This window comes from Schistocerca serialis, chromosome 5 (genome assembly GCF_023864345.2).
Source record: "Schistocerca serialis cubense isolate TAMUIC-IGC-003099 chromosome 5, iqSchSeri2.2, whole genome shotgun sequence".
In the NCBI taxonomy this organism is placed as follows: domain Eukaryota; kingdom Metazoa; phylum Arthropoda; class Insecta; order Orthoptera; family Acrididae; genus Schistocerca; species Schistocerca serialis.
The window spans coordinates 141086218-141108790 of NC_064642.1; the positions used below are offsets into that span (position 1 = coordinate 141086218).

The following is a 22573-nucleotide window of genomic DNA, read 5'->3' on the forward strand; positions in this document are numbered from 1 at the left end:
AGAGGGGGGGGGGGGGGGGGGGGGGGAGGAGGAGGAGGAGATACTTGCACTGTAACTTCCACTTTCTCTAAATGTGCAGGGTAAATTTTAACTTTTATTGGGTGCAAATTACTATAGTTAGGTCAGAGCCACAAGCAGTTGAGAAAGAACTTACACAATTAGTAGAGGAACTAGGCATGTAAACTGGAAGTTTTCTTTGATAGTGCACCACATCAAATAAGATTTCTATCATTTATGACAAAATGTGTAAATATAATTACACATCAGTAAACTCAGACAAACTTACAAAATACTGATAAAAGTCTATAATTCCATACAAGATACTTTGTAAACTTACTTTTTTTATCAGCATGTGGAGCAGAATCTCCACTACCAGCAAATTCAGTACTAACATGGACACTAATTCATTCTTATGATGATGTACATTAATATTAACAACTTGTTAAATAATAATAATAATAATAATAATAATAATAATAATAATAATAAAATAAAAAAATAATAAAAATTGTACACGATTTTGGTAGCATCATTCATTAAAATCAGTGTAGAAATTTCTTCGTGGCACCAAGTACCTCAAAGAAACACTATACTTAAGGGAAAGAACTGGTAATATTTACTACTGTTATTCCATTTTCAAAGACCATTTCTTTTTCCTTTTAGTCATTCATGTGATGCCACACGAGGGCACTCAAACATGTCATTATATCGTTTTCAAATGACAAGCAAAAAATATCCAAAATTACCAGAGTTTTCAATTAATTACAACTCTAAGTTACAACATTGGAAAAGTCACACATTTGCAACAGTCATATTTTTTGGTCACCACTTTGTAAATACCTTGAGTAATGAACTGATATAAAACATCACTTACTCCCTTTCAGCCACATGTGCACCACGGCATGTATCACTAGGTACATTTATTTTTCTGTTATGCACAGAGAGTAACCCAAGTTGCAGAAAAATATTATATAAAAATATCCAGAGCTTGGTTGTTTTGCATTTAACAACACATATCAAAATGGTCTACTGAAATTGCCAACTTCAGATCAGTAAGAATGTAGGATTTTTCTAGCACAGAATATGCCATACTGTACAGAAATGAAATGGGATATTTACTGCTGCTTACTAGAACCACTGTCACAGCTGGAGACTGCTTCTTCCGTGTTGCTCTTCCTCCTCTTCTTGCTGGGCCTGCAAAGAAACATCTGGAATAAACTGTGAGGGATGGCTCAAAATAGACAGAATTGTGAAATGGCTTAATTTCTTTTTTTCTTTTTATTTTTTGATGTTCACATCTCTCATGCAACTAATGACACAGAATTTGAAATACAATTTGTACACAAAAGATCTAACACTTATCATACTAACAGTGAGAACAACAGACTTAACTGATACTAGTAACTTCCCCCTTTTCGCATACCTATGGGGATCCTTACACTAGCAGATACAAACGGTAAAACTGTATTTTATTGATGAAGATCACAACAGTTCCTCAGACAAGATAAACAAATCCCCAAAACAAAAGCTCTCAGTTCCATGGACACACTATTTAAATACACAAACATTATTTCGAAACTCAACCATTTGTCAGTCAAATTCTGACACAATAGGGGGAAGATATCCGGTATATGGTTGTCATTATATTCAGTTTAGTTCATTTACAAAGTTCAACTTCCTTTTTTACAAAAATATGACCCAGTCTTTGTTAGCAGACAGTTTCCAATGATTTATAATTGTCTGATTTTGTAAAAAACTTCAAAAAGTGTGTACTACTAATAGCAGGAATGCACAAATTACAAGTTACATTATGTCCCTTTTCACAGCTCAGTATTAAGGATGAGTTCAACTATAGTGAACACACTTGTTTGTTAGGGGTATGTATAAAGTTGAGAGAGAACAGGCATAGAAAGCATTTTTGAAATTTTAAAATAAATTAAAACTGCATGTAAAACAAGGAAAGTAGTTGTTCGTAAAATTTTATAGATAGGAGGAGCTGCAGTGTTTGCACGCCACTTGATTTCACAGATCAAACATAATTAATGGAAATATGCATTTGCTGTTCAGTAGGGAGTTATGAGAATAAACTTTGAAATCAACTGGCAGTTCTTAAGCAAATTTCTCAATCATATATTACTTTTATCTTGCTGAAACTTTGATGTGCATCTACACAACCATGGCAGGTTGAAAAAAGTTCATACTTGTGCGCTTTTATGTCACTTCCACAGTGTGGCAGCTTTGGTCCCGAGCACATCTAATGTCAAAGAAATACTTAATGCAGCAGTTAGAATTACATGTGAACAGCACTCCTTCGCTGAGACAAACTTCTCATCTTTCAATCAAATAATGTATAAGTCAATGAAATAGTAATACTTGAATGCAAACACAGGACACAGTTATACAGAAACAAATTCAAATTTGTCATCTTGCTTCTCTATCACATTTGTCACTTTTGAATTTAATGTCCCACCTCCCAAAATTTTCAATGAAATATGCAACAAGTAATAGAAGTTGTTGCTACTTTTGGGAAATTTTCGTTGCAACATGTTACACAAAAAACACATTAACAAAACAATTTAAGGGAATCCAGCAAGACCCCAGAAAGTTACTGTGATTGCACTGAAGGTTATTTTTTGGAACTCCGCAAACATGTCAAAGAACAAAACAACTGAATATTTCTTGTGTGTGGTATGGAAGCATTCAAGAAAAGAAAAACTGTAACCTCTGTCAAGCCAAGCCTGCCAGGATATAACACTTCTCACTTCCCATCATGGGACAGTGCTGCATTATGCTTACAAATATTACACTATTTATTTGCTAGACAGCTTCTGTGACATTAGTGAATGTGTCTATCACAGTTCAGAAATGAAAAACCCCACATGAAAAAGGAAAACCTCTCACAATTTATTATGAACTGAAATTAAGTGACTGATCCACCAAAATTTCTGCACCCTTCCAAATAATATTCAAACTGTGACAATATACTAGGTGGCCTAAAGAATGAAAGCAATAACAGGAGAAAAATGGAAACAGCTCAGTGCTGGACAAATCCCTCTATTACACACCATTCTCATGTGATCCACAATACACAATGAAAATTAGATAAAACTGTTCGTACAGTTTTATTTGTACTGATACGGTTTTCAACCATCTCCTGCTTGTCCTAACAGAAGGCACCAATTCTTGATTTTACTAATTGTCTGCTTTCTACCTCTGACTTGCCACAGTGTAAAGTTTGGGGACCAATTTGTTCTCAGAAACTCCAGTCCTGGAAGCAGTACATTTGCTGCTGAATGACTGCTTGGAAATGTCATGTGGGACTAGATATATAAGTTTTTAATGAATCTATTGTCAAAACAACCATGCAAACACAAAAGAGATACTGGAACCTATATGTTATAACAGCAAATGCTGATAGCTTCTGAAGAACACAATACTGCCAATCTCCTCCATTTCACCGCTAAATGAACGTTTCAGATGCTCTACAAAAGAGCAACATAGGGGAAACTATACTTAAATGAGATTCATTTAACTGAAATTACAGAAGATATTACATACTGAGATTCAGAGAGAATGTGACGAACTTTGATTTGAAAGACAATTACACCAATAAAATTCACTATACACAGTATTTTTTTACACTGGAATCAATTAAATATTAGCACTATAATAGGCTTGAGTGACTTTAACAAAAAAGGAAGAAAGTAAGTTTGACATCAAATACCCGTTATATTCCTGAAATATTACTTTCTGTATGTGAATAACACAAACATACATAGGTAACTGCAAGATAAACTGGAATGCAATATTAATTACATCAAACAAGCCTAAAGATTTATAGATCTGGGATGCCATCAGATGTATTATGTGCACAACTTCAATTTTCTGTAAATTACAAGCTTCGGAGTGTACAGCAATATTCTGATAGCACTTCAAATTATACGAGCCTGCGTAAAACTGCGGCATTTCATGTGATTACTACTACCACTACATAAACACATTATTTAGAAATTATGGAAATAAAAATCACACATAAAGTCCATTATCTTAATACTCTGTGACATGTTTTCATCTTTGGCAAACCCATTCTGATCCTCCTTTACTTTATGTTTACACTTGAAACAAGCCTACCCTTTAATAGTATAAGTAATATGGACAAAATTTCTCTCCCACAACAGCCAGCCAGTCAGTCACTAACCAAAACTAGTTGACAGTCTTCAGTCTTTAAATAACAATGTCTTCAATTGCTGGGTAATAAACCACAAAATGCGTACATCATTCCCTTCTCCACGTCTACATTAAATCTCTGCTCATTAGTAATTGTTTAAAAGAGTAAAGAAAAAAAAGCCATCAAAAAGTGCTATGAGCTTCAGGAGAAGGAAAGAATCTGTACAAACTTCAGCTTTTCAGTTATTAACTATTTCTGCAGTATCAGCTAATGAGAATTCTACTTCCAGTGACGAAACTGTATGTTAGGTACATACATGAAACTGAACACTCATTTTCACACCTTGTTTCTAGCCTAACAGACAACTATAATGATACTCCAGTGACTTTTTCCCTTCTGGAATGTGGAATTTTTGATACTACTAAAAACTGTTCAGAAATGATACAGTACACGATTAAAATTTTGGGTGGACCATGATTTATAAGTTCTTGATTACTAAGCTGATCAACAAATTTTGCAATTTGCAAATGGGCAAATGTTCGTTTTACAATTATTAATGTCCTCATCGGCTGACTAGCAGCTTCTTTTACCTGTTTAAGAAACCAACTGTATCGTCTGCCCAATTTACTACTTGGAAATAAAGGTTATTTCAACCGTCTATCTTGTTGTAAGTTGCAGAAAACTGAAGTATTTTTGAGCAAGAATAGTAGAACATTTAACTAGATCTGCAATTTTAAAATTCATCCTATACTTAAAAGGCGAACACACAAATACATCCTTCCCTTTTTTTCACATTCAACCACAGTCCCCCCCAAATATCACTGCCACAAACACTGAAATTAATGATTACACATTCAACTGACAACTGGGAATGTAATCTTTTTGTTGATAGAAACAAGAAAGATAACTGAAGTGATATTACACATTAAATGCTTTGCTTTATAAATATTTATGAATAAAAACAACTATACTACATTATATAGATTAATTTTTGAATAGGTAACCTGAAATAAATATAAACTAGTTTAACAGAATATCCATTCACACGCTTAACTCTACTATAGTACAGGCAATTCCAAACTCTGGTCCAAAACATAACCTGTAAATACTAGTCGTCATAAAAATAGCTACATAAATAAAATATTTACTAGCACAAAAAGATTTACAGCTCAGCAGAAATAAAAGGAAAATTTTCATATACAGGCTCCCCACCTAAGGTGAGAAATTTACAGGCACTCACACTGAACATTAAACTTTTCAAGTAATAAAATACAAAATCTTAACAAAAATTTGTGCATTACTGAAATGATAATACAAGCAGCAAAACACATCACCACTCATTCCCAATCAACTCACATTTGTGACAAAGGTATGAAAGAACAACACTGCTGCTGTATCACAAACTTTTTTTTTTCGTTCCTTCGAATCTGACCATTTTCCTTTCATCACTATGTTGAATAAAAATCCATACACCCTCAACAGCAAGAAATTGCCCCCACCCCAGTACATCTCTAAATTTGGTGGCTAACAGGTGAAGGTTTACACAAAATGTGTACAACTCAAGAACCCCTCTAATAACAATTTTGGGTAATGGAGTTGGTGATTTGTGAATGCAATATCAGCAGTAGTTATTTTTTAAAATAAGAAACATATGCTCCACTGTACCAAGTGAACAACAGAATAAGACTACTGTCTAAACTAATGCTTGTTTAATTCCTGTAATTCATCTGTATTGGTTTGAAATTACTAGTAAGAAAGATAAATGATTTCAAGGTCACACAGAATGCCTACCAACAAAAAGATGGATTGCTCTAAATTTTGCCAAGAGGAGCAATTTATTAGTAACAGCCAAACACTTACATATTTGATGCACTTCTAAACAAAATAACAGGTCTTGTTCCACTTCACTTGCAACACACAGTAATTGACACTTTGAGAGGTTTGTTTTCTTTAAAAGTTGACCACATTTCGAATGTTGTAGAAGAAAAGACAAGAAAAATTCCTGGAGCAAAACATTTAAAAATTACTTTTAAGTATATTTTTAAAAAAACATCCAATCCAATAAGGGGGCAGCCCACGCAGCAAATTTAACTCCTATATGATGTAACGCAGTACATCACGTTTACCCAGGGCAATGTTTGTTAACCGATAGTATCTATACTCCAAAACTGTCACTGAACACCATTTTCTCAATGGGACAAACATCACCAGTTACATTTTTCGAAACACCTGCACACAAAATTTGCCAACTATTCATCTCAAAGAGTCGGTGGACAAAAAACACAGACTTAATGCTAGCAGAAATAATGAAAATGTCATAATCGCTCCCAACTAACACAGTCTGTTTAGCATTTATAAAACACCAACCAGTCCACAGTAATTTAACCACAGTGACATCATTACCCAACATGCATAAATTAATGTATTACACTGAAAAGAGATATCCTATATGCCGACAGTGCAGCACAAACACCTCCAGGGTTTGATGATCTCTTTCTTGATCAAACACGGTTAGAGAAGTAACAGTAAGCAATCCAGCCTCCGCCCATAACAAGCCCAAGACCAAAACCAACAGCTAATGGCTTTGACAGAGACCTCCACAGTTGTTCTGAACGTTCGGCAGCTTCTTGTTTACGCTTTATTTCACGTATACGTCCTGTCAGCCTCAAAAGCCGCTCCTGGCGCTCATGCCTTCGATGTCGTAGCTGAGGTGTATCATCACTGTGGAAATGAAATACATTATAATTTACTTTACTGAGATACACACAATACATTAATTTACATGTAAACAGAATCAATTATGTTAAATACTGTGTAATCAAACATGGGAAAGAAGGCAAAGCATTAGAAATAAGTTACACTAATAAATCACTGTCGCTTCCTCTCTCTGGCCTTGCTGTGGTGCTGCCCCAGACTCTTCTCACCTTGCTTAAAGTGCAGGAGGATGGAAATATATATTTGTAGCGTTGTACGTGTTTGCGAGATATGTGGAACTATGTTAGCTGAAAGAAGCATGTGTATTATCTGACAATGTGCCATAGTCGGTTTAGGACAATTTTTACTTCCTTGATATTTTATTTCCTATGATACAACCAGGACAATCTTTGAGAGGTGTATCCATGAGAGTTGTAGGAGCTGGGGATTTCAGATCCATAATTTTCAATACACAATGAACAAAATTCTTCATGACCACACAGGTTGTGTACCTCATAAATTTGTAATGAAAAAAGAACCTCACTCAATGTCAGAACGAAAAGAAAATACACTTTTTAGTCACAACAATCAAACTAAAGAGGCGATAAGAAGAAATGTGAGAAAGATGCTCAAGATACAAAGTAGCAACATGATGAGTTTCGAATATTTTACTTACGAAATTTGAAATGGGAGACTTTAATATTAGTCAAGTTTAGATAGAAGACGAGTGAAATTCATTGCTCCATTTACATATTTTTACACATAAGAGCGGCCATTCATAGTTTAGACAATCACCAATCTGAATGCATATTAGTAGAGACAATGACTTCTCATACAAATTTTTAGTACCATATTTACTGAGTGGACTAGACAGTGTACTTTATTAAAATTTCATTCATGTTACTTTTAAACATCTAAGTATTATAAAAAAGTTAAAAGCATGAACGAAGTGTTTGATTTAGATACTTTTAATTTGAAGTTCTTCTTCTGGTGGCATTATTTCTTGGTTGATAACACAGAAGAGCTTTCTGTGTGATGCTAAATGAATTAATGACTTTATTGTTATTTGATGAAGCTGAATATGGTTCATGTGATAAAATGAGGAAGAGGTGAATGTGGGTGCCACTGTGACAGAATACCCCTGCTATATGATGATGAACTAGGCACATTGACTTTGCATCTCCAAGTAGTAGCAGAGGACAAAGGCACAATTGTATTAAATCTTAAAATGATTTTAAAAATAAATTAAAAGTAAGGTAATATGTATGGACAACCATACCAGCATTGGTCTTAGGCAATTTAAGGAAGCAATGGAAAATCTACACTGGGTGGTCAGATGGAGATTTGAATAATCATCCTCCTGTATGCCAGTACAGTGTCTTACCATTGTGCCATATCACTAATTTCTGAATATTCTACATGCACATATTTTGTTATCTAGGTGACGGTACAGAACTGTATCAAATGCTTTCTGGAAGACTACAAACCACAGGATCAACCACTGTCTGTTGGCTTCTGGATCTCTTATATTAAGCTGGGTTTAAAGAGATCAGTGCTTGTGTAAACCATGTTAATACCTACATGGAAGTCTGTTAGTCTCTTGATAAAGCATTCACAAACCAGTACTACCTATGTTACAAAATTTGATACGAAATCAATCTTAGTGATATCGGTCTTCTGACACTTCCTATTGACTGCAACAACCAGCACCTTCTTCTAAACAAGGGGGTGAGATCCTCCTGTATTCAAGAAACAATATAACTGACACCCAATAACATACTGTGGCCTTTCTTCTATCAACTGATTTCAGTTAATTCCTCACTCATGCTTTTGTGTCTTTTCAGATTCACTTGCCAGAAAAATGAAGGAACTGCATTACAAACTACTTTGGTGCAAGTTTCAAAAACAGAATTCAGTATTTTGGTCTTTGTTTAATCATTGTTTTGGGTGCCATAATGTAGAATGAGCATTTGGGAAGAAGAAGAAGAAGAAGAAGAAGAAGTAGACCGTTTCCTTAACTGATAGGACCAAAATGTTCTTGGATTTTTGTGAAGTCAACAGTTCATGCTTTCAGATTCGAGCTGTCCATTTGCTTATTTTGACTACATTCTATTTTGTCAGCAGTGGTTCTTCTTTGTTTGAAGCTGCTGTGCAGTCATCTCTGCTTTTGTACTAGATATGTAATATTATTATTGAATCATGATGTGTCCTCCTCAAACTTTATAATGTGTTCCATTGCCCTTACTTATGAACCACATGGCTTACAATAACATGTAAATTATGTTTTGAATCATAACCACATATGATGTCAGAGTATTGTATCACTGAATGTGGTTTGAAGCAATTGTGTTCAGAGTTATTTCGAGTATTAGCTGTAGGATTCGTCAGTTGGTTGGTTGGTTTTGAAAGGGGGGGGGGGGGGGGAGGTGAGACTGACCAAACTGCTAGGTCATTTGGTCCCTCGTTCTAATTAAAATAATTCCACTATCAGGCGTCGAAAACCAGTCCTAAAAATTGATATGTCTCCACTACAGTGAGTGGATCGTCATTAAGGTAAAGTTCTGGTTCTGGATGAACAGTGCAATGCTGACACACGACTTCGTGGCTGAAAAATGAAAGCCATGGGCTAGAGCCCGTGACTGTGCCTTTAGCTGCTGCTAAGCAACACCAGTACTGGAGGAGCAGTACGAAATGAATTAGTCATCTGCATACAGAGAAGGTGAGACCAACGGCCCTACAGCTGCTGCTAGGCCATTAATAGCCACTAAAAACAGAGACACTCAATACGTAGGCCTGTAGAACACCATTCTCCTGAATACAGAGGTGTGGGTTGGAGTGGGTGGGTGGGGGCGGGTGGGGGGGGGGGGGGGTAACTATGGGAGGCACCGACTTGGACATGGAAAGTACAGAGCGACAGGAAGTTTTGGACAGAAATCGGGAGCAGGCCCTGGAGACCCCACTCATACAATGTGGCAAGGTCATGTCGTATGCTTTACGGAAGTAAAAAAAGACAGCAACCAGGTGCTGGCGTCTGAAAAAGACTGTACAGATGGCAAACTCGACGGACACAAGATTATCAGTGGCAGGCCACCTGACTCCAGGACCCAACCCAACCCAACCGCCGACACACCATACGTTCCAGCAGCTTACAAAAAGAAAGTGGGTGAGGCTGATGGGCTGGTAGCTATCCACATCAAGTGGGTTTTGACCGGGTTTGAGCACCAGAACGATGGTGCTCTCCCATCATTGCGATGGAAAGACGGCATCGCACCAGATCCGGTTGAAGACGATGGTGAGATGTCACTTGTAGTCAGACAAGAGATATTTAATCATCTGACTGTTGATCCAATATGGCCCAGGAGCTGTGTTGGGGCAATGTGCAAGGGTGCATTATAGGGTTCAGAGTGAACAAGAGGAATTCCCTTTCCATCCACCGTTTGAGGGTGCAAAAGGCTGGGGGGGTAGTTGCCCGATGCAGACGCTCGAGCATAGTGCTCAGCAAAGTGTTTGGCAATCGCGTTTGTGTTGGTACATAACATGCCATTCATGTTTATACCAGGGGCACCTGTTGGAGGTCTGGTACACAAAAAAACGTCTGATCTTCGTCCAGACTTGGGAAGATGACGTATGGCACCAAATGGTCGACACGTATCTCTCCCAACACTCCTGTTTCCGTCATTTTCTAAGCTGGCGAACGCGGTCACGGAGCCACTTAAAAGGCTACTAGGCGCTCTAGGGAAGGGAGCCGCTTATGTCACTTTAGTGCTCATCGACGCTCTTTAATTGCCTCAGTGACTTCCAAAGACCACCAAGGGACTGTCTTTCGCCAGGAGCACCCTAGAGAATGAGGGATTGCGTTTTCCACTGCAGAAACGATCATTGTAGTGACCTGGTCGACGACAACATTGATGTCACCATGTGGGGGAGAGATTTGGCGGTGACAGCAGATGTGAAGACTTCCCAGTCTGACTTGTTGAATGTCCATATGGGTAGGTGTCCGTGGGCATGATGCTGGGGAAGTGACAGGAATATGGGCAAATGGTCACTACCACACAGGTCTTTATGTGCTCTCCAGTGGATAGATGGGAGAGGGCCAGGACTGCAAACCAGAAGATCAGTGGCCGAATATGTGCCATGTGCCTCACTGAAATGTGTGGAGGCACCTGTATTTAAGAGGCAGAGGTCAAGTTGTGACAGTAAATTTTCAACCTCCCTCCCTCCACCAGTAAGCATGGCGCCACCCCACATGTGTGTTAAAATCTCCCAGGAGTAGGAAAGGTTTAGGGAGTTCATCCATCAGTGCAGCCAATACATTCAGGGGTACTGCACCATCTGGAGGGAGATATACATTGCAGACAGTTATTTCCTCCGTCATCCTTATCCTGACAGCTACAGCTTCAAGAGGGGTTTTGAAGGGGCACAGGTTCACTACATATTTAGTTCAGGACATAGACACAAACTCCACCTGACACACTATTTTGGTCACTATGGTTCCCGTAATTTCCCTAATAGCCACGGAGGGCAGGGGTCTGTGTTGCCGGGAACCAGATTTCCTGGAGGGCAATGCAGAAAACAGGTGTAAAGCTTAACAGTTGCCATAGCTCAGCCAGGTGGTGGAAAAAACGGCCGCACTGGAGGATTATGTGATCATGAGACTGGGAAGGCATGAAACACTCAATGAGGCAGTCTATGCCTCAGGGACACCTGCTGCCACCTGATGAGTACCGGTGCGATTGACATCCATTGTGTCTGAGGGTCCAGCGAGATCTAGGTCCTCAGCGGATGCCAGAATTGCCACATCATCCTCAGACACAGAGCTTGTAGGTAGTGGTGGTGTGGGTGCCACCACAGTGCCTCTGTTCTTTGGGGTCTTTTTCTTTTTAGGTTTCTCTCACCGCTCCTTTGGTTTGTCCAACTGGGAGGGCTTTACTGATTTAGTCTCAGGGACTGAGGACCGTGAAGCTTTATGACCAGCTAGATACCTGTGGCTGCTTGAGCCACTGGCGGGAGTCAGCTTTGCCACTGGTAGGAACCTGGGAAGGGAGTGACCGAAGGGATCCCTTCCTGGCAAGAGGAACCGAAGGAGACATATGCTTCTCTGGCTGAGAAGTGGGGACTGACGTCCCCGGTGGTTGGAGGGGTGTTTCTCCTGAAGGAGATTGTACAGGAGCAACAGGGAGGGAAGTGCCCCCCACCATCAAGGGGACAGGTGGAGTCTGATGGCTCTGAGAGCCAACTGTATGCAGTGGAACAGATGATGGTAGAACCATTGTTGTAGCGGCGGCGTAGGTTGATGTCATACGCACAGGATGTAGCCTCTCATATTTTCTCTTAGCCTCAGTGTAGGCCAGTCGGTCCAGGGTCTAGTATTCCATTATTTTTCTTTCTTTCTGGAGAATCCAACAGTCTGACAAGCAAGGCGAATGGTACTCTCTGCAGTTGACGCAGATGGGAGGCGGGACACAGGGAGTACTGGGAGTGAAGCACATCCACAATCCCAACAGGTGACGCTGGAAGTACAGCGGGAAGACATATGGCCGAACTTCCAGCACTTAAAGCACTGCATTAGGGGAGGGATATATGGCTTGACATCACAGCAGTAGACCATCACCTTGACCTTCTTGGGCAATGTGTCACCCTCGAAGGCCAAGATGAAGGCACCAATGGCAACTTGATTATCCTTCGGACCCTTGTGGATGCGCCAGAAGAAATGGACACCTTGCCGCTCTAAATTGACGCGCAGCTCATCGTCAAACTGCAAAAGAAGGTTCCTGCGAAATACGATACCCTGGACCATATTAAAGCTCTTATGGGGCGTGATGGAAACAGAAACATCCCCCAGCTTGTCACAGGTGAGTAGTGTGTGACTGGGCAGAGGATGCTGTTTTTATCAAGACCAACCCTGACTGCATTTTGCAGAAGCCCTCCACCTCCTCAAACTTGTCCTCTAAATGCTTCACAAAAAAACCGAGGTTTCACTGACAACAAAAATTCCCCATCAACTCTCGTACATACGAGGTACCAAGGTGAATAAACTTTGCCTTAACCTCCTGGTGTTCCTCCCATGGTATGACCGGGGGGAGAGGGGGTGGGGGGTGGGGGGACGATTTGGGGTTGTATTTCTTAACATTGAAGTTAGACCTTGACTGCTTAGTGAGACTGCTGGTGTTTGACCACCAGCAAGAGATGATGTACTATGCTCCATGGTGTGTCATCCACCCTCATGCCACCCACTCCTACCAGGGGCCCTCCCCACAGGCACCAACCAGCCGCAGCAAAGGCCACCTGGCAGGATGGCCATTGTCGGGAGTCCCGATGCCCCTGGGTGATGGGCACCTACTCCTTGGCATATGTGGGGAGTTAATGGCACAGGCATCAGCAGAGTGATCCCTGTGTGGTCAGGGGGCTACAACCAACAGGGTACATAGCGGCCCCACCACAATGGACTGGCTACCGTGCGGGATATCAGGTGCAAACAAGCTAACAAGTCCATTATCGCTGACGGCACAGAAAGCGATACTGCACAGAGGTTGGGGGAAAAAACACCCAGGAGTGTGACCTCGCCCAACAGCTGGAGAATGAGCAGAAGTGCAGCTCCATGTCGACGAAGGATGTGAGAGGTCTCAGCGCATGATTGACACTATGCACCATGTAAGGTGCCTCTCCCTATTGGCTCGCTCTTCAGGAAAATTTTGAAAAATGGAGGTCAAATCCTACAGGGGCCATCACACAAAGGCTGAAACATGTGAGGCTACTTTTAGTCACCTCTTACGACAGGCAGGAATACCTCGGGACTATTCTAAGCCCAGACCCTCATCACCGGAGAAGAGACAGCGGGTGGCCAAGTAGCAGCGGTACAAACACACACACACACACACACACACACACACACACACACACACACACACACACACACACAGCTTACTACTTGCTGTTTGCCTAACCATTTTGCTATCACACTTCTTAGGCGAATGTATCTTTCTACCTTTCTTAATGTTTTTTTTAACACCACTGGTTAATGACACACTAAGTTCATGCCTGTTTGCTGCCAGCAGATCCAATGTTTCCTTCTGAACTGCTCTAAATAATTTTCAGAAAATACGATCAGCACAGCATCACATTATCATTTGTCCCTGCATCCCACTCCAAACGTGTGTCTACCTTTCTACTATAAATAAGTGTGTCTTCCAGTCTGTATATGGCTGACTGAAATCTCTCAGCTCTCTCTGAAGTGTTTCACCACTTTGATACTTTGTGTGTGTAGATTAAAGTGTAACATCCAATTACTATTTTAGGCCCACCTTTGGCACCTATCTTCACCCAGATTATCTTCTATTCAAATTATTTATTTCATTAGACTTTACAAAGCCTTTTATACTAATAAATAAGCCACTACCATTAGTGTCTAACCTTCCCTTTTGGTACCTATTCCGTTCTGCATATAAATCAGTGCTCTTTATTTCTGTTTCCAATAAACTCTGTTTCAAATATTACATGTGTGTTGTATCAATGAGTGGCAATAACTTTGGGAACTTGCCCTTAATGCTTCTGCATTTAACCAATGTTATTTTTAAATTTTATCTTCCAGATCTACAATGATTTTTATTCCCATACAAAACAACTACAAGTGATCCACACAAGGCTTCTTTTTGTACGGTATCTAACTGTTCATCTGGTTTACAGAGGAATGACTAATCTGAAAACCCTCTTGTGCATGCCACACATACTTTGCTATTAGAGCAGCTGCTTCCTGAGCAAAGTGTGCCACTGACCTAGCAACAATGACCCTACAAGTATCCACCAATAGCACAGATAAAAAATCTGCACCCAAATTCTTCAAAGAATATGTCACTTCTGGTTTGAATTCACCATCTGGCTTCAAAAAAGAGAGCTAATGTTGGTCCCCGAGAGTAATTCATCAAATTATAAGCTTTTGTTTCACCTTGCAAGTGACACTAATCATCAGTCTGACAGCTGAAAGGAAACAGGCTGGGTTCTGAGCCTAAGTGACAGGCAAGGGCCACAAAATGAAGTCGGCTACACTTAGCTCGTTCAACTGATGTCAGCAATTTCTGGACTGTCTATAAATGAATCCAACTATGACTACCTTTGCATATCCAGTTCTTATGTGGCAGGTACAAGTTATGAAGTTTAACTGTGAATTTTCATTGCATTTATTAATTGAATGCATTTCCTCAGGGTGTTTAATAATTTGTAACACGAGCAAGCTACAAATTGTAGAAAACAGTGTCTACAGAAGCTGATTATAATGAGCCAGTTGAAACAAGATAACTGTTGTTGTTGTTGTTGTTACTACAATGCCAGTAATATTTCAGCCTCTACAGAATATCTGTCTTATGGATGTTATTGGCAATATTGCTTCTTCTGTGTGAGATGATCTCTCTTTATCCACAAACGCTAAACTATTATCAAATGCATTTTCAGTGACATGTTTAACATGTTACTGCATTTTGTTGTTTTTTGCTTATAATTAAAATACGAGATTTGCAAGCTTAGGAAATTACTATTACATTACATGGATTTTGCAGAGGTACTGTTCTGTTAATAATATCACAGAAGTATACATGGTAAAACTGAGTTCTTCGACAACTTTTACTAACATACATACAATTGATTACTAGTTATTTATTAAGAGAAATAGTTACTTAAAATATTCTTAATCCATGGTTGAAATTTTAAATCACCAGTTAGACCTAAAAGCTTTAGTGGGTTGGGTTAAGAAGTAATTGTGGTTTAGATTGTCTTATTTCCAAAGGCTGCAAAGGGTATTTATGTTATTTATAGTGTGGACTCGACAATTCAGTTAGTAATTTATATCACTGTTCTAACAGATTCTGGTAGGGGAGTTGCCACAAACATTAGTGGATTAAATAATAACAGGAGTAAATACAAAAACTAAATGTAGCTGCAAAAAGTGCCCTTGATAGTTTCAGTTAAAGAGGGCACACTGTTAGTTCTAAACTCATTGGAAGACCTCTGTGTTACTGCTACTCAGCTTTTGGATTCATTTTCTTGGGTCTGATCCATTTTGGTGGAGACTGAATGAACCTGGATTATGCTTCTGAATAATCTCAAATGACATTCTTTCAAATGACCATATAGCATACAATCATGGCTTTGCCTTGTTTAATAAAGGCTGATAGGAGACAGGTAATTTTCAGTGTTTAGTTTGAACTTCCACACTAAATATCTGTGTGTGCCTGTCTACTGCTACCCAGTAGTTCCAATTCAATGATTATTTCCTTTAAAGATGTCTTTCTCAAATTGTGCAATATTGCTGACTAATTATTGAAAAACAATGATGTGCTGCTCTGAACATAAAAACACTATAGCCTTTCTGTTATAAACATACAAAACAGGCCACAGAAATCTTTTGGTTCCCTAGTGGTGAAATACAGAAATAATGGTGGACTTAATAACAAACAAAATTTTTGTCTGGCACACATTATTTCAGCAGAAGACAAATTTTCTCTTCACCAGCACAGTAGTATGTGTGACAAGTCACAATGCACTCTTCACACAAGGAAAGAGTGTGGCCACAAAATGAAACACAAGAATATCTCAATTTTGTAGAATAATTCAGATTTTTGTACCGATATGCTCAAGACCACAGTAGATAGTAAGCAAATGAAAATAGATGAAGAATACAGTTACAAATTGTTTCTCATATGTTCCACAGTCTTCTGACGTGCACAAAATTTGTCATGGGACATTGAATTACAAAGGAGGAAATACATAGAGCTAATACCATAGAACAGAGCGTAGGTTTCACTTATATCACTGCAATGTTATCCACTACCACTGGAAGATTGCAAGGGGTCACCTAGAAAATGCATGTGCAGTAGGGCCTACACTAATGTTACAAGCTGGGACAACATAGCAATCTCCAAAATAAGATAGAGAATTTGTACTCTTCTATTCTCATCTTTCTAGGGCAAGCTATATTAAAGAATACTGGAGCGAGCTATGTTAACCAACAAACCAAGTAACTACCCTATGGCTGGAACTGAAAAGAAGGGTGATAATATAGTGTTAAGCATGATCTTTCCAAGTGTCAGCCATTTCTTCACTGACGTTAGCAATTTAGGATGACTTTTTTGAGGACATAAAGCACAACAGCTATGTTTTTTCTGTTTGAAGGTATGGGAGGAGTGTTTTGTGTGTGTGTGTGTGTGTGTGTGTGTGTGTGTGTGTGTGTGTGTGTGTGTGTGCGCGCGCGCGTGTGTGAGAGGGGGGGGGGGGGGGGGTGTTACAGTGTTCTTCAAATGTAAACCAGATTCTTTGCGACACAGTGAGCAAAACAGTGTCTTAATTAAAATTCTTGGAGCATTGTTCCAAGAGAAACAGTGATCTATTAATATTATAATATATGTAATAAGCACAGTTATGATTACGGTAGCTGGCCGTTGTAGCCCAGTGGTTCTAGGCGCTTCAGTCTGGAACCACGGGACTGCTACAGTCGCAGGTTCGAATCTTGCCTCGGGCATGGATGTGTGGGATATCCTTAGGTTAGTTGGGTTTAAGTAGTTCTACATTCTAGGGGACTGATGACCTCAGATGTTAAGTACCATAGTGCTCAGAGCCATTTTATTATGGTAACAGTGAGTAAGATTCGGGACACACAAAAGTAAGGTCATTAGTGATGCTGTAGGTATGTTACCTAACTTACTTTTCATGAGGTATCAAGAGAGTCTAACCAAAACTCAATGCTTTCTCTGAGCAGTTAGTGATTCTTTTTACAGAATAATGATGCTGTGAAGTCAATTTACTCCTACATATTCACCCACATTGTCAATGTTACAATAAGTACACACCTGGCTTCCTTATCTTGAAGTGCTGAGTCAAGCAATCTTTCCACACTCTCCTGCTCTGGAGAGACCTCAGGTTCCACAGGAAGTGGTTTGTTGGCTTCAAATCCTCCTGTAAAATAACATTTGTGCATGTAATATGCAAATGTATAGTCTCAAGATTATTACATGTCAGGCAAGTCTTCAAATCTTTCAGCCACAAGTTTAGACATGTTCAAACTACATATTATTGTGCGACTAGTGAATGTCCAAGAGTTTTGAGTATAATATCTCCAAGGCAATGACAGCAAATTTTGTTCTCAGTGCAAACTTGCAACAAAGTTCTAACTTTTCGTATATGGTAATAAGAATTACGAGGCTGGGATGTGCACATATGCCTTTTACAGGAAAAACCCAATGGAGGCATCTGAACATGACTAACAGATCAATAAAATCCTTCAGCTGCAACTAGATTCTCTCAATGGACAGTGGAAATTACTGCAAACAATTCTACCACAAACCTGAATTATACGAAATGTAATTCAATAAGAGCATGTGAAAATATTTAAAAATCAATTCCCATACAACATGATTTTATATATATTGGTCTTTAAAGATGTCTGCTTGTGTCTGTATGTGTGGATGGATATGTGCGTGTGTGCGAGTGTATACCTGTCCTTTTTTCCCCCCTAAGGTAAGTCTTTCCGCTCCCGGGATTGGAATGACTCCTTACCCTCTCCCTTAAAACCCACTTCCTTTCGTCTTCCCCCCTCCTTCCCTCTTTCCTGATGAGGCAACAGTTTGTTGCGAAAGCTTGAATTTTGTGTGTATGTTTGTGTGTCTATCCACCTGCCAGCGCTTTCGTTCGGTAAGTCACCTCATCTTTGTTTTTACATATAATATATGATTTTTTAATATATATATATATATATTTATTCTCTTGTGAATGGGGCACACTGTGGTAAAAACCAACCTCAACGTGGGGGACATGAAACACTTACCGCACAAATCCTGGAGAAAAGAAAAACGACAAGAACTACAGAAGGGCAAAATACACTAAAATGGACAAAATAAGACAAAAAAGCACAGAGAGACGCAAGAACAGGTAGAAGGGATTAAAGCCAAAGAGTAGATGACCATATATATATATATATATATATATATATATATATATATATATATATATATATATATAATAGAGGGAAACATTCCACGTGGGCCTTTACAAATGTCTGCTTGTGTCTGTGTATGTGTGGATGGATATGTGTGTGTGTGCGCGAGTGTATACCTGTCCTTTTTTCCCCCTAAGGTAAGTCTTTCCGCTCCCGGGATTGGAATGACTCCTTACCCTCTCCCTTAAAACCCATATCCTTTTGTCTTTCCTTCTCCTTCCCTCTTTCCTGACGAGGCAACCATTGGTTGCGAAAGCTAGAATTTTGTGTGTATGTTTGTGTTTGTTTGTGTGTCTATCGACCTGCCAGCGCTTTTGTTTGGTAAGTTTCATCATCTTTCTTTTTAGAGATATATATATATATATATAAAAACAAAGATGAGGTGACTTACCGAACAAAAGCGCTGGCAGGTCGATAGACACACAAACAAATACAAACATACACACAAAATTCAAGCTTTCGCAACAAACTGTTGCCTCATCAGGAAAGAGGGAAGGAGAGGGAAAGGAAGTGGGTTTTAAGGGAGAGGGTAAGGAGTCATTCCAATCCCGGGAGCGGAAAGACTTACCTTAGGGGGAAAAAAGGACGGGTACACACACACACACACACACACACACACACACACACACACACACATCTATCCACACATCTACAGACACAAGCAGACATATTTAAAGACTAAATATGTCTGCTTGTGTCTGTATATGTGTGGATGGATATGTGTGTGTGTGTGTGTGAGTGTGTGTGTGTGTGTGTGTGTGTGTGTGTGTGTGTGTGCGCGCGCGAGTGTATACCCGTCCTTTTTTCCCCCTAAGGTAAGTCTTTCCGCTCCCGGGATTGGAATGACTCCTTACCCTCTCCCTTAAAACCCACATCCTTTCCCTCTTCTTCCCTCTTTCCTGATGAGGCAACAGTTTGTTGCGAAAGCTTGAATTTTGTGTGTATGTTTGTGTGTGTATCGACCTGCCAGCACTTTTGTTCGGTAAGTCACCTCATCTTTGTTTTTATATATAATTTTTCCCACGTGGAATGTTTCCTTCCATTATATATATATATATATATATATATATATATATAAAGACGGTGAGACTTACCAAACAAAAGCGCTAGACACACAAACAAACACAAACATACACACAAAATTCAAGCTTTCGCAAGAAATGGTTGCTTCATCAGGAAAGAGGGAAGGAGAGGGAAAGACGAAAGGATGTGGGTTTTAAGGGAGAGGGTAAGGAGTCATTCCAATCCCGGAAGTGGAAAGACTTACCTTAGTGGAAAAAAAAAAAAAAAGGACAGGTATACACTCGCGCGCACACTCACACACATATATCCATCCGCACACGCACAGACACAAGCAGACATTTGTAAAGGCAAAGAGTATGGGCAGAGATGTCAGTCGAGGAGGAAGCAAAGAGGCAAAGATGATGTTGAAAGACAGGTGAGGTATGAGTGGCGGCAACTTGAAATTAGCGGAGGTTGAGGCCTGGCCGATAACAAGAAGAGAGGATATACTGAAGGGCAAGTTCCCATCTCTGGAGTTCTGACAGGTTGGTGTTAGTGGGAAGTATCCAGATAACCCGGACGGTGTAACACTGTGCCAAGATGTGCTGGCCGTGCACCAAAGCATGTTTAGCCACAGGGTGATCCTCATTACCAACAAACACTATCTGCCTGTTTGTTGCGGGTCATTCCCACATAGAAAGCTTCACAGTGTAGGCAGGTCAGTTGGTAAATCACGTGGGTGCTTTCACACGCGGCTCTGCCTTTGATCGGTCACACATCAACTCAGCCAATGAACACACCCGTCAACTCCTATCCTAATAAAAGTCCTCAATCTTTCCTCTCCCACATCCACACTGGCTGTTCAGAGCATCCTCCTACAGGCCAACTGCAAATTAGAACAGCATGCCACCCTCCACCTTAAAAAACTATCCAATCTCCTGGTTTCCCACCTCTGGAAAGGCAACTCACTCACCCTTCACAACCTTTCCAGCAAACCTCAACCTCCTCTCATTGGACACAAACCCAGTCTCTCCCATGTACTCAATCTCCCACTTCCAGCTCCACTCCCTCCAAAACCTCAAAATTACAATCAACACAATCTGGAACCACAACACCCTAATTCAGTAGTTAACCTTTCCTCCAAACCTCTCTCCCAATCCGAAACCTCTGTCCTATCCAAAGGCCTCACCTTCAGTCCCACTCCAAGATTCAACCAAACAGCCCTCGTCAAAGATTTACTGTCTTACACTCTTACTCTCTGCTGGAAATATCACTTTGCCACGAAGAAAAATGATCCTAATCCTACTCCTACTCCTAATGATCCAACTACCCAAGACACTATCCAAATTGAACCCTGCCTGGAACAGTTCCGTCCTCCGTCACAGCGGGACCCACCTCCTCTTCCTCAAAATCACCCCCTCCAAACCTTCCAGCAATTTCTGACTTGCCTTTCAATCCTTCATAAAAACCCTTAATCCTACTCCCAACATCACCACTGCTGAAGCCCAACCTATCCGTGATCTGAAGGCTGACCATTCCATCGTCATTCTTCCGGCAGACAAGGGTTCCACGACAGTGGTACTTGATCGTCAGGAGTATGTGGCTGAGGGACTGCGTCAGCTTTCAGACAACACCACATACAAAGTTTGCCAAGGTAATCCCATTCCTGATGTCCAGGCGGAGCTTCAAGGAATCCTCAGAACCTTAGGCCCCCTACAAAACCTTTCACCTGACTCCATCAACCTCCTGACCCCACCGACACCCCTACCTTCAACCTTCTTCCTAAAGTTCACAAACCCAATCATCCCGGCCGCCCCATTGTAGCTGGTTACCAAGCCCACACAGAATGTATCTCTGCCTACGTAGATCAACACCTTCAACCCATTACATGCAGTCTCCCATCCTTCATCAAAGACACCAACCACTTTCTCAAACGCCTGGAATCCCTACCCAGTCTGTTACCCCCGGAAACCATCCCTGTAACCATTGATGCCACTTCCTTATACACAAATATTCCGCATGTCCAGGGCCTCGCTGCGATGGAGCACTTCCTTTCACGCCAATCACCTGCCACCCTACCTAAAACGCCATTCCTCATTACCTTAGCCAGCTTCATCCTGACCCACAACTTCTTCACTTTCGAAGGCCAGACATACCAACAATTAAAGGGAACAGCCATGGGTACCAGGATGGCCCCCTCGTACGCCAACCTATTCATGGGTCGCTTAGAGGAAGCCTTCTTGGTTACCCAGGCCTGCAAACCCAAAGTTTGGTACAGATTTATTGATGACATCTTCATGATCTGGACTTACAGTGAAGAAGACCTCCAGAATTTCCTCTCCAACCTCAACTCCTTTGGTTCCATCAGATTCACCTGGTCCTACTCTAAATCCCATGCCACTTTCCTTGACGTTGACCTCCATCTGTCCAATGGCCAGCTTCACACGTCCGTCCACATCAAACCCACCAACAAGCAATAATACCTCCATTATGACAGCTGCCACCCATTCCACATCAAACGGTCCCTTCCCTACAGTCTAGGTCTTCATGGCAAACGAATCTGCTCCAGTCTGGAATCCCTGAACCATTACACCAACGACCTGAAAACAGCTTTCGCATCCCGCAACTACCCTCCCGACCTGGTACAGAAGCAAACAACCAGAGCCACTTCCTCATCCCTTCAAACCCAGAACCTGCCACAGAAGAACCCCAAAAGTGCCCCACTTGTG

The 22573-nt window shown here is 40.5% G+C and overlaps 1 protein-coding gene across 5 annotated transcripts in view; it reads right to left on the minus strand.

Moving 5' to 3' along the window:
• Positions 1 to 217: 217 nt before the first annotated feature.
• LOC126482374 (tyrosine-protein phosphatase non-receptor type 2-like) overlaps positions 218 to 22573 on the minus strand; it is a 75583-nt gene continuing 53227 nt past the window's right edge. For 2 of the 5 annotated variants that reach the window (XM_050106467.1, XM_050106465.1), the window contains exons 8-9: positions 17698 to 17803; positions 5981 to 6889 (exon numbers count right to left, since the gene is read on the minus strand). In XM_050106467.1, coding sequence (XP_049962424.1) covers positions 6670 to 6889; positions 17698 to 17803 — 326 coding nt within the window. In that variant the 3' untranslated portion in view covers positions 5981 to 6669. Of the gene's footprint in view, positions 1195 to 5980; positions 6890 to 17697; positions 17804 to 22573 lie in introns of those variants that run through there. The other 3 variants (XR_007587640.1, XM_050106468.1, XM_050106466.1) reach the window with 3 other exon arrangements.